A 12,723-nucleotide genomic window follows, 5' to 3' on the forward strand; every position below is an offset into this window, starting at 1 on the left:
GAGCCCCAGCCGCCGCCGCCGCCCGCCCCGTCGCTGCCGTCGGACTGGACTGGCCCCCGCCTCGCCGCGCCCGCCGCCCGGCCCCGGCCCCGGCCCCGGCCCCGGTCCCGGCCCGGGCGCCCCGGGGCTCGCCCCGCGCCCGCCGCCGCCCGCGCGCCGACTGCCCGCGCGTCCTCCTGACAGCTGCGGCGGCGGCGATGATGCAAAGGAGGAGGGTGCTGCCGCCGGCGGTGCTGATGGTGGCGATCGGCGCCCGGGTGTGATGCGAGCGTCATGGTGGGGATGCTGGCTTCGCGGCGGTGAGACAGCGAGCGAGCGCGAGCGCGAGCCAGGGGCGGAGGACGCCGGAATTCGGATCTGGCTGCTGTGTGGGCTCGGATCTCTCTCCCCTCCCCTCTCCCCCCCCTCCGTTCGGTTCTCGGTTGGCACACTGAAAATCCCCCGACTCCGTCCTCTCCCGACCACTGGAAGTCTTCCCGTCTCTAAATGGAATTAGTGGAGATCGGAGCCTCTGGTGTAAGGAACAGACATGATCTATGGACGCAGTTTGTTTCACAGTGAGTACCTTTCCCGCCGCCGCGCGGGGCCACTCGCCGTCCCTCCTCCCGCCCGCCTCCTCCCTCGTGGCCGAACGCGCAGGGAAAAGCCTCGCCGCCGCACTCCAGCCGGACCCCGCAGTCCCCGCGAGTCCGGGCACCTGTAAACTTTCTGGCTTGCGGCACGGCCGGCCGGGGGCGTGGGGGCGGCGCGCGGCCGGTGGTCGCTGGGTCTCAGACTCTGCGGAGGAAAAGCAGCCTCTGGGTCTGCGGGGACGTCCCGGGGGCGGAGGCGAGCACGTGCGGGCGCGGCCGGGAGCGGGCCCGGGTGCGGGCGCAGGTGGAAGGGGGCGGCGCGCGGGGCTGCCAGCCGGGGGGGGGGGGATGCAGGGAATCGCCCTCTTCCCGGGGCTTCTGGAGCTCCGCGGGCCCACGTTTCCACTCCAGGAGGCAGTGCAGGGTGCGCCTGAACGCGGCGCTTGCGGGGAGGGCGAGTGCCAGCCTCAACTCCTGTGGCCCCCAAGACCTCTCGGGGTGCGTTCTCGGGGTAGCGCGTGCGGTGGAGGGGAAAATGGCCTCGGAAGGCTTGGAGCAAACGGCGATAGGAGAGAAACGTGCGGTGGGAATTTGTTGTTAACAAGCAAGGATTCCGGTGCGAATCCTGTGCCACGCAGTTAAAAGCCCGGCTTTGTGGACGCGTTAGGCATAGTACTTGCTCCAACGTGTGATTCCACCCCGACAGGAAAAGCAAAGTAAAGACACAGGGCGCGTACAGCCTGATACTGATGGCTGTGCACCTGCGTGTCTGCGTGTGTATAGAATCATGGCAAGTTAAAATGAGAGTCTATCTATCTATCTATCTATATTTTTTTCTGTTTAAACAGACAACAACTAATGTTTCACTCTAAAAGATGACCAGGCACAAGCACAAAGTGATAAAATTGATGTACTTTCTCAAATACTAATAAAAAGGCCTACTGCTTTTCCTGGAATAATCTTAAAACGTAAATTTATAAGCCCCTGCCGGCGTGCTTCGGTTTAGGAAATCGCTGTGAATGATACTCTCCCTTCCCCCAATTCATTTTTAAGCGGAGATGCGATTATACACCACATGGAACTTAGGGATTTTAGGCAGTTGGGCAGAAAATAAAGAACAGCGATGAAGTAGAAGAGGAAAAAGCAGACCTTATGAGGACCAGATTGTTTCATTACTTTTCTAGCTTCCGGTTTTACAAAAATGTTGAGCCACTCAAGATGTGCCAGTAAAACAGAAGTTCAGGTTTCAAATGGTCCTTTGCAGATTTACTCTTGTTGCAGTCAATGAAACCGGAAAATAGGCTCAATAAAATGCTTCTAGAAGTCACCTTCCTCAAAGTAAGAATCTATTTCTGGGTAATACCAAATATTAAGTCAACGTGAAGGTTAGAAGGAATTAATTTCTTCGCTTAGAAAATGCTGAGGACAGGGGTTACTTGATGGGACAGTACCTTTTTATAAGAAACGTGTTTATCCTGCTGCCCGGTGCCCCCAATTCACATTCATCGGTTTTCTCCTGTGCCCCTCCCCCACCTGCGTAAGATTGGCCTGAGTATTTATTTTCTAAAATACAACAACACTGGCAGTGCGTTCTGGTCCCTCTTGGTCCTCATTGTTTGCCTTTTCAGACTTTCCCCTGGCTTACGCTCTTCCTTCAGAGATGCTAGCAAAGCCATTCTTGAAGGGCAGTCTGGACACAGTGCGGGTCCTGAAATCCTACTGTAATGTGGCATTGGTAGATGACAGCATCCCCTCCGAAGTCTTGAGGTGCACATTTGCAGTTCAGGTCCCATCCAGTCTTAACTTGCATCGGTTCTGGGCACTAATTGTCCTGACTTGTACATTTGTAACCAGTTGGGGCATGTTCTGAGTTAGCTTGGAACAGTGAGCAGTAATAAACTTAATATGCTTTGGTATTATTTGAGCTTTCTGGTGTTATCGAATATGATCATCTCAGTGTATGTTAATATGATCTCTTTCTCGTTTTTCTTTTCTGTTTCAGTTGTAGCAAGTTTAATCATCTTCCATTTGTCTGGGGCGACCAAGAAAGGAACAGGTGTGTTTTTGGGGGTAAACGCGGTGGAGGACCTCTAGTTATTTATGTTTCCCTATTTTTCTCATATTCTTAATATTCCAGAATATCTGAACATTTTATAGTGTGTCTAATTGATTGATTTTGACTAAGACAACATTTCAAAATTAATTTACTAATGGATACTATAAGAATGTCCTCTCTATTTTTAGTCTTCTAGAAAATTGGATGATGCCTCTTGTTTTCATTTTTTACAGAGAAGCAAACCACCTCAGAAACTCAGAAGTCAGTGCAGTGTGGGACTTGGACAAAACATGCAGAGGGAGGTATTTTTACCTCTCCCAACTACCCCAGCAAGTACCCCCCTGACCGAGAGTGCATCTACATCATAGAAGGTAAGGGGCAAAGAATCAGGGCTGGGGAGAGCTCTGAGCCAGACCTGGCCATCTCTCTCTATGCTTTGGGCGGACAGAATGCCCCAAGACATCACAAAGATTGGTTTTCGAGACCATGCACATAAATATCTCTTCAAGAATCAAGAAACTGTAAAATGTGGAATCAAGCTAATTATTGAAATTATTAGTAATGGGTTAAGATAAGTAGAGTCTGGCAAATAAAAGCAAATCAATAACAGTTAATTTTGCAGTTGGTTTAATTGATCCAGAATTCTAAATTAGTGGAATGGAGGCACAGGTTGGCATAATATTGCCTAACATACAATGGTTTTGGAAACTAGTATTTCACTGGCTAACAGTTAGTAGAATAACCTGTACAGTTGTTAGTGTTTCGTTAATAAAGTACAAAAATACATATTCATGTCAAAAATAAATCTATAATCATGGTCCCAAACAATCTGAATGATAGTTGCCTTAATTTGTGCTAACAAGTGACATTATCATACTTTAATGCCAAAGTCAGGATTCCGAATTATGATGCTTCTTCTCATCATTCTCTTTCCTGACTCAAAAGATAAATAGTGCTGAAAAAGAGATTCATTTCTCTTCGAACATTTCCAATTTCCATTACCCTTGTAGACACCACTCGATTAAGTACAGCTTTCTAAAATAAATGATCATTTCATCTCGTGATGAAGATTTCAACATCACAAGTGTGAATACCCAATAGCCCCAAACCTGCAACCCTTCCCGCCCACACAGGCACAGACAGATTGGTCTACCTTAATGAAAAAGACAGTTTATGTTCAATATCTGCTTCTAAATGAGGGGCATGTTCATTTGGTAGATGTTTCAAAGAAGAGGCTTTCTGTTTAACCGCTTTCAAGAACTTCTATCTAGAGGGGCACCTGGGTGGCTCAGTCGGTTAAGCGGCCGACTTCGGCTCAGGTCAGGAGTTCGAGCCCCGTGTCGGGCTCTGTGCTGACAGCTCAGAGCCTGGAGCCTGTTTCAGATTCTGTGTTTCCCTCTCTCTGACCCTCCCCCGCTCATGCTCTGTCTCTCTCTGTCTCAAAAATAAATAAACGTTAAAAAAATAAAAAAAAAGGACTTCTATCTAGAAATGATTCTTTTATCTTTCTGTAACTTTTAAGCTAAGGATATTGCCCTTCTCCTTTTTGTGTGTGAGGTTGAACTTTTAGCAAAGATACACTGCGCTCCACGAAGAAGGAAAGAGACTCAGCTCTGATCATAAAGGCTAAAACTGAGAAATCTGGGCTCTGGCAGTTTTATTCCTCAAATGATTGATAGAAAAGGAAATTGAAATATGGAAATTCTGGGTTAGACTTAGTTGTTCCCTTTATCAAGTTAGTATTACCTATCTATTATGTGTATATGTGCATGTATGCATAGATATGTATATAAAATTTTCAAAGACCTTATCATAGGGTAAAACATTTAATCCTAGGGAGTAAGTATTTTTTTTTTTTTTTTGGTCCTCATTTTATAGACAAGGAAAGAGGCACAGAGGGGTTAAATGCCTTGGTTAAATTCACCTAATTCGTGTTTTGAAGAATCAGTATTTTAAAACTTCGAATTGTTAAAAAGAATAAAATCAATGACTTCTCTCATTTAAAGGATTAATTCAGAGGGAAAGTTTCGCGTATTAATTGTGCTTTCGTGCCTATTAAAAAACATTGCTCGCATTTCAATCTCATGCACATAGTCACATTCATTCCTCGTTATGTCAAGGACAAAACTTACAGTTGGGAAGTGGATAGAAGCTCCCGTGGCTATTGGTTATATTTCTACACCCTTTTTGAAGTACTCTATCCTAGCCATGGTTTTCCGTCCATGCATTTATTTAACAGGTATTTTTTTGAACAACTACTAAGAAGTAGCCACTCTTCTAGGCACAGTGTAGAGAGCCTTTAACAAAACAACCACGGTTCTTGCCTGTGGAACTTATAATATGGTCTGGTGACCGTGCCTCTTCCAGTCAAAAATCTGAAGGCACCCCCCCAAACTAGCAGCGTTCGTTCGGAATAGGAGAAAGAAGACGAGGCTACAAGGGGGAGCAGGTGTTTTCCCTCAGTTTTGTAAAACTTCCAGGAGAGAATTCTCTGTACAGAATGGCAGGTGCAGATGTGCTGAGATGTGGTGTGATTGGGACCCACAGGGAGAATCGCGTGGGCTTCTGCGGAGGGTGAGGGGAGCGGCAGTGAAGAGGGGCTCAGAGAAGGAGAACTTGGCACTCCATTGGCTCCACCCATGGACGTTGGAACATTAATATTCTAGACAGGGGGATGTCACTGAAATAAATTACATGGAGAACGAACCCGCCCTTTGGGGGAAGTAACTGAAGGAAAAGAAGCAAGCAGGAACTATTGTGAAAGCCCACGTAAACCATAGGAAAAGCCTGACCCGCACAAGTGACGTTGGCTGTGGCACCAAAGGAAGAGATGAGAGGTATTTAGGAAACTGAGTTGTGAGCGGCTGGAGGTACGGATGGGAGATAGGAAATCCCAGGACGATTCCAAAGTGTTTGGCTTGGAGACATATTGATGGAGGTAAAGGATACGGGTGGAGAAGGAGTGTTTAAAGGAAAATTAATGGGCTCCATTTTGGCGTTTATGGAGATGCCTCATAAAGACATTGGGTATATGAGTTTTCAGCTCACTGGAGAGCTCTTTGCTGAAAATAGATATTTAGAGGTCATAAATATAGACTGTGGTTGAGGCTCTTAGTATGAATGAAATGATCCAGAGAGAGCATTTGGAGCACTGTTTTTTTTTTTTTTTCTTTTTTAAACCTTTCAGAAAATACCGATGCCCGGGTCTGCCCCCAAGAACTCTGGCTTAGTTGGTCTTTGCTGGAGCCGCAGGTAGCGTTATGTTGCGATAGCTCTCCATTGGGATGCCAGTGGCCCCAGAGCACTGGTCTAGAAAGAGCAGAAAGAAGATAAGAGAATAGTCTTCTGAAAAACAGAGTGCAAGGGATGGGAGAGTAAAGGAAAGGATGACAGGGAGGCGGTGAAGGACAAGCCAGGGAGATGGACCGGAGACGAGGCGAGCGAGGCCTCAGTACCTAGTGCAGGTGACGTTTCAGGAAGAAGGGAGAAGCCGAGGTGCCAGTTGTGACGGCAAACAAACCTGAGGTAAAAGCGAACACATCTGTTGCATGAGGCCCCTGAGACGCTGTTAGGGAGACACTTTAGGAGGTGTGCACTCAGTGCCCTGGCAGGCGTGGGGGCCGGCTCCCAGCGGACGGAGGTGTGGGTGTGGGTGGTGTTGATGGACCCAAGGTGGAAAGGCAGTTACTTTCTTTGTCTCTCCGTCTTCTTGCAGCGGGCGCAGACTGTCATACTTAATTCTGAAAAGAAGAGCCTGTTCTGTAGGAAAAGGTGCCTTGAAAGTACAAGAGAGGGCTCAATGATTGGCCAAGTTTCTGGAGGTAAAGTGAGGTTCTGGTAAACACAGGTGGCGTCCCAGTCACAGAGAGGAAGACTCCTCACATGGCTCTCAGGTTGTCCTAGAATCCCCTCCAATCAGAGGCCATATTCTGTACCTATGTTCGGGTGAAAGCGCCCAGAGTTTTCACCGTGCCCAATGACACGGTAAGACTTCTCGAAAAGGAACTTCCGGTTTACATACCAGATGACTTGCAGAAGATGTCACAGAGAAAGGCAGCCGTGAATTGAGAGATTTGAAAGGAAAGAACATGTAAGTGTAGGGAGTTGGACTTAGCTTCCAATGGCTTACGTGCACCATAAGCCGTTGTCTTGAGCTACAACCACGTGCTCTTTGTTTTTGTTTGTTTGTTTATAAGTAGGCTCCATGCCCCGTGTGGAGCCCAATGCAGGGCTTGAACTCAGGACCCTGAGTTCAAGACATGAGCTGATATCAAGAGTCGGACGCTTAACTGGCTGAACCACTCAGGAGCCCCTATGACGTACTTCTTTTTAAAACGTTATTTTACTGCCTTCTAAAATTCAGTTAGTGGGATTTTGTGTATGAGCGCGTGTGGTTGACGTCTGCATCATGGACCAAAGGAAAGTGAACTGTCCGCGTGTAGTCCTGCCTAGGGAAAGCCATAACGCTGGTATGTGTCCTGATGGAACATTGAGAGGTTTGTTCATCCACGTTGGAGGGAACTTAAGTGACGATGAAAATGAAGGAAATGTAAGTGAATTCGTGTCCGATGACCATGCATTTCTTAATAGCGAAAAATAGATGGATATTTATTGATCAACAGATTTTTATTAAGTAAGTTAGCACAGGGCTGCTCTCTTTGCTTTAAGGTTCCCTAGCCATACATTATTCACATCGAAAGGAAATATCCTATATTCTGAAATCGTTTATTTCCTTAGGAAACTTATATTGGCTTGCCAGAGAGGAAATAAACCAGCAGGCACATTCTATAAGATGGTAATAGGTATAAATGTTATACTGAATGCTAATTCGTATATGGGTCCAGTGTCTTAAGCCTTTGCCTTTTTTTTTTTAAATTTTTTTTAATGTTTCTTATTTTTGAGACAGAGAGAGACAGAGCATGAATGGGGGAGGGGCAGAGAGAGAGGGAGACACAGAATCGGAAGCAGGCTCCAGGCTCTGAGCCATCAGCCCAGAGCCCGACGCGGGGCTCGAACTCACGGACCGCGAGATCGTGACCTGAGCCGAAGTCGGACGCTTAACCGACTGAGCCACCCAGGCGCCCCTAGCCTTTGCCTTTTTGCGATTGAACTAATAACCTTGAAGGGAAAAAACATAGTTTTCCAAGTGATGTCTTAGGATAGTTTCCAATTCATAGATTAAAAAAAAAAATCACTGGAACTTCATCAAATCTGTCATCAGGTGGTACTACATTTGTTGCCCTTTGCGAATATATGTTAGTGGTAGATAAAATCATCCCTGGTTTTGCCGGTAAGAGCAGTAAATGTCTCTTTTCAATGTCCAAAGACTCATAAACATTTTTAGAGATTAAAAATAATCCCCAAAAGAGTCTTATAACACGCATTGACCTTTAACCAAATGAGCTTCAGTTTTATCCTCGGGGATCATCAGGGTTATATTTTATTCTGTAAGTCTCTAATTTCCAAGTCATCGTGTATCTCAGTTCTCTATAAATTTTTGACATCCGTGCACACAAGGCTTTAATTTTAAAGCCATCAAGGGTGATATTCAATACATATTTAAGAACTGGTGTGGTGGGGACAGCAGTCGTTCGGAATGATTACCGACCACATGGGGATCAGGCCTTCCTTGTGCCAGGTCTTAACTTTGAAGTTTCTGGAGGGTGTTGGTCCCCGAAGAGGGCCACATGGCAGGGAAACACTCAAAGGACTCGAGGCAACAGCTGTTTACTAACTGGGATAAATATGTGCGGATATTTCGACAACTGTTATGGCCATTCTGGGGTATCCTGGCTGAATATCCATCTGGAGTGCCAGGATTTTGAGCTCTTTTGGACATGACAAGGGAGGAATGGAAGGGTGCTAGCAAATGCATTCATGTAGAGGTTTATAGAGCCACTGGCCCTCTGAGGCTCTTCCTAAGAGAGCTATCAAAACGGTTATGAAGATAAGCTCGTTTACGCTTCTGCCCCAAAGAGGTATTTTTTTCTTTTTTCTTTTCTTTTTCTTTTTCTTTTTTTTTTTTTTTTTTGAGAAATCCTCAATGATAAGTACTGCGCTGAGTGCTGAAATACGAAGGTGAATAGATTCTCGTCTTTTGTGAGTAGATTTAGAGAGATGGTTCTTTAAAGCAAGAGTTTCCTACACAAACAGGAGTTGGCGAGATTGGAGACCGATACTCCAGAAAGTGCTAAAATACATGAAAGTCTGAAAGAGCATGAGGCCTTTGAAAACACCCTGTGCCTCAAGCGGCCTCAGCTTGGGCTGTGTCTGGAGGGGAAGATCCTGGAGGAGTGAAGTGTAGGACCCATAAAGGTCCTGCATGTCAAGTGCATTGATCTTTTTCTTGTAGCTGATAGAGAGTTGCTGAATAAGTTTAAACCTGCGGGTGCCGTGGTAAGGTTTGTGCTGTAGAAAAGCTACTCTTAATATCTTCGTATGTGCGCTTGGGTGCAATCGATACATCTCCCTGGGACTTTTCGAATGTTTGGATAACTCTGTGCTGAACAATTCTTAAGTGGTTTTTGACCTCAAAACTGGATACTTCGGCAAATATGGGAAAAGTGACAGAAAGAGGTCTTTCTGTTTACTAAGCCCGATGGTAGTGGTCTTTGACAAAAGCACGGTCATCATCGGGTCTGTGTTAGATATCTAAGTGGTCGTTTTGTGTCTGAATAATATTTTGTGCAACATCATCAATTTTAAGGAGCATCCCTGAGACCTTCTTATGGGAACGTTTTCCCTTAGAACGCTAAGTATGACAGACTTGCTTTGTGCTCCCGTGATGTCAGACTCAGAGTTTGACAGAAGATGTACAGATAAAATTGGAAGTCGCGTCACAGAAATCAAACTAAAGACTTAAAAAACGGCCTCCTAGACATACTCTTTCCTTTTTTTCAGCTGCCCCAAGACAGTGCATTGAACTTTACTTTGATGAAAAGTACTCTATTGAGCCGTCTTGGGAGTGCAAATTTGATCATATTGAAGTTCGAGATGGACCTTTCGGATTTTCTCCAATAATTGGACGTTTTTGTGGACAACAAAACCCACCTGTAATAAAATCCAGTGGAAGATTTCTATGGATTAAATTTTTCGCTGATGGAGAGCTGGAATCTATGGGATTTTCAGCTCGATACAATTTCACACCTGGTAAGTAAGGGTTGGTTTGTTTGTTTGTTTTTTCATACAATTATTTTTCTCTTCCTTAGTTTTCTGTCCTCATAGTAGAAGAACATTTGTAAGACGGCTTCATAGGTGTTCAAAGAATTTTCTAGTTCTATTCAACATCACACCTACAGTGCTTTCTCTTTTCATTTTGTAAGGAAATGAAATTTCCTGAACGGAAAATAAATTTTCCTTAAAATTTAGCCTCCACTAGAGGTGAAGTGTAGTGACTCAGGGGTCTGTATGATCATTGGGAGCACAGTTAATTAAATGGACTTCCATTATGCTGAAATGTGTAATTTGAGAGGTGACTTGTAATAAAGAAACTAATTACAGTATACATTGAATCCCTATAAACTTGAAAAGACAATTGTAGTGTAAAATGTATCCATCTAAATGATCTTTGGAGAACCTGAATAAAAAATTCTTTTGTTCTGAAAATTATAATTTTTAAGGCAAATGGATCTTAGCATAAAGCAGTCTAATCCCTTTTTAGAAATGCAAATTCCTAACAGTTGTGATGAAAGCCAGAGGCCCTTAGCAGCCAAATATTCATTTGCTGCAGACATTATCCGTCATTATATAATTATTCATCCTGGGTCCATTTTCCTTTTCACCTGCTAATATTAAAAAAAAAAAAAAAAAAAAAAAAAAGGTCTATGATGTTGACTGGCTCACTTGATGATGAGTTGTCATTTATTACAATAAAAATTGGTTATCACCTTTTTAAATTGCAGCGTCAGGCTGAAGCGATTTGAGATTTGATGAAGTACAGTCCTTCTTTTTTAATGGAAAGATGACTCAAACTTACCTGAAGCGCGTTCTTTCTATATGATTGCATATATTTTTAGTTTGTGTGGGTTGCTTTACTGAGGCGGTAACAGGCATAGGTGACATTGGAAGATGCGTAAAATTTGCTGGAGTTTCTATTCCATGTTACACAGGTAACGTTAAGAGCAGGGTTCTGCTGCTCAGGTTAAGCGCTAAAACTTTAAAAATAATTAATATGAGATCAATGATGACTTTCGTTATGATATTATGGTTTATGTCGACTAGGTCATGTATTGATAGCGTTGTACGTATCGACCTCAAGCATTAGGAATGTTTTTATAGTATCACTAAGAGATATTGTGGTTTTAATTGTGCTTTGTTGATACTGGATCCTTCACAGAAAGCAGGAGTATTTCACCCTGGCGATCAGACTAGCTTGATGTGCTCCAAAAAGTTGCAGACGCTGAGATTACTTTAACTAGTGCTTGAGTGGTGAATGGAAATACATTTTTTTGTTTCTTAACGGATAATTTTGGGTATAGCCAGGACTTAAAGATAGCTCTAGGTTTTTGTACGTTATATTTTCATCCCGGGATTGGAGATCAGGGGGATAGTGTCTAGGACTTCAGACTCAGGTTGTATAAAGTTGTCGGGTCCACTTTATCAGCGTAAGCGAGGCTGTCCACATTTCTAGCTCTGCCGGAGATAACGTAAATGGTGGAGACCAGTCTGCTTTTCCAAGGGTTTTAAAAAGCCACTGTGTTCCCTGTGCAATGTTCTTTGTGCCTTGTTTCTTTAGAGCCCCTTTTACTTTATCTGTATACAAAAGGGGATTTCACTGCCATGAAGGACTGGATCAGAAAGGAACGAAAGGAGATGGTTCCATGAAATTGAGGATGAGTTACGGATGGACTGAGGCTTCTGTTTCCACTCAGATAAAGGAGAGTAAACTAAGGGCAGGGGGAGGCGCACACTTGGCATATGAAGGAACAGTAGGACCATAAAAGGGAGACTTGTAAAACTTCCATGACTGCAGACTCTGACGTTCCGTGGCCCAAGGCCATTGCCTGAGTGGCACAGTAATCTGCTACTCATTCCATAAAGAGCCAGTATTGAGGAAGCCAATTAGTTAATGAAAGAGGAAGGGGGCAGGGATTAGTAATCATTTAGACAGCGTTTAGGGAATAGGGGGTCAGGCAGGCTTCGGTTTAATTTGGGTTAATTTGGACTGGGGACGATGCTTTAAGTGGTGATTTGGCGAAACTAAAGCCATAGAGTTCCTGAAGTCGACGTCATGACTTAAAGTCGAAAGCCTTGCCGCAATCACCAAGGCATCCAAATGGACCACGCGTTGGAGGGGAGAGCCCCGCCCACCAGGTCACTTGCAGAGCTGGACCCCAGCACAGCTGTGAGGAACACTGGTTTGGGGACACCATCTGGCCTCAGCCCTGGCTTTCTTATTTCTGGCTTGCTGTAAACTGTGGACATGATCCTTAATGTTCGGTGCCTCAATATTTCAGTCGATAAAGTAGGGACAATACTGACCACCTGTTTTTTGGATTGCTTGAACACTGGCCGCCTGCCAACCCATGCATCCTTGTGGATTTTTCACTTCAAATACGAGATCTCAACTATCAGTAGCTATTGTTTTTATTAATTTGTTCATGTGTTGTTTAAGAACAAAGTAGGGATTGGCATCGTTTATTGGGAGAACAAGTATCCCCGAATTTTTCATTTACAACTGCTCTTTCTCTGCTTTGGGGAGTGAATGTGCGAAACTAGTACCTGTAAGATGTTACTTTTCCTTGTTAGCTTGTTTATGTGGGTCTAGGCCTCCTTGTGGGGGTTATAGTTATGCGTGATGGCAAGTCATCAAAATCGTCAAAGAAGAAATAGCAGTGGGAAGGCCAGGTGGTCTTTATTATTGTTATGAATTTACTACGATCTGGAATCTCAGTCTTAATTTATAGTCTCAGAAACTTGAAGTCAACACACTGAGAAATGTACTCACACTTAGGAATTAATCATATCAACCAAGCTAAAAAGGCTGAATATACATATGTCTGTGTACACGTTGGTACACACACACACATACACACACACACACACGTACACATGTGTGAAAATATATGCCTTTTTAATAAGAATGCTTCAAATCAC

General features: G+C 44.4%; 1 protein-coding gene across 1 annotated transcript in view; it reads left to right on the plus strand.

Moving 5' to 3' along the window:
* Positions 1-529: 529 nt before the first annotated feature.
* Positions 530-12,723, plus strand: part of NETO1 (neuropilin and tolloid like 1) — a 110,195-nt gene continuing 98,001 nt past the window's right edge. The window contains exons 1-4 of the mRNA XM_047086443.1: positions 530-557; positions 2,575-2,628; positions 2,862-2,999; positions 9,529-9,777. Of these exons, the coding sequence (XP_046942399.1) occupies positions 530-557; positions 2,575-2,628; positions 2,862-2,999; positions 9,529-9,777 (469 nt within the window). The remainder of the gene's footprint in view (positions 558-2,574; positions 2,629-2,861; positions 3,000-9,528; positions 9,778-12,723) is intronic.

Source organism: Lynx rufus, unplaced genomic scaffold (genome assembly GCF_022079265.1).
Source record: "Lynx rufus isolate CCGP_SWC_20201006 ecotype Redwood Valley unplaced genomic scaffold, mLynRuf1.p SCAF_20, whole genome shotgun sequence".
NCBI classification, from domain to species: domain Eukaryota; kingdom Metazoa; phylum Chordata; class Mammalia; order Carnivora; family Felidae; genus Lynx; species Lynx rufus.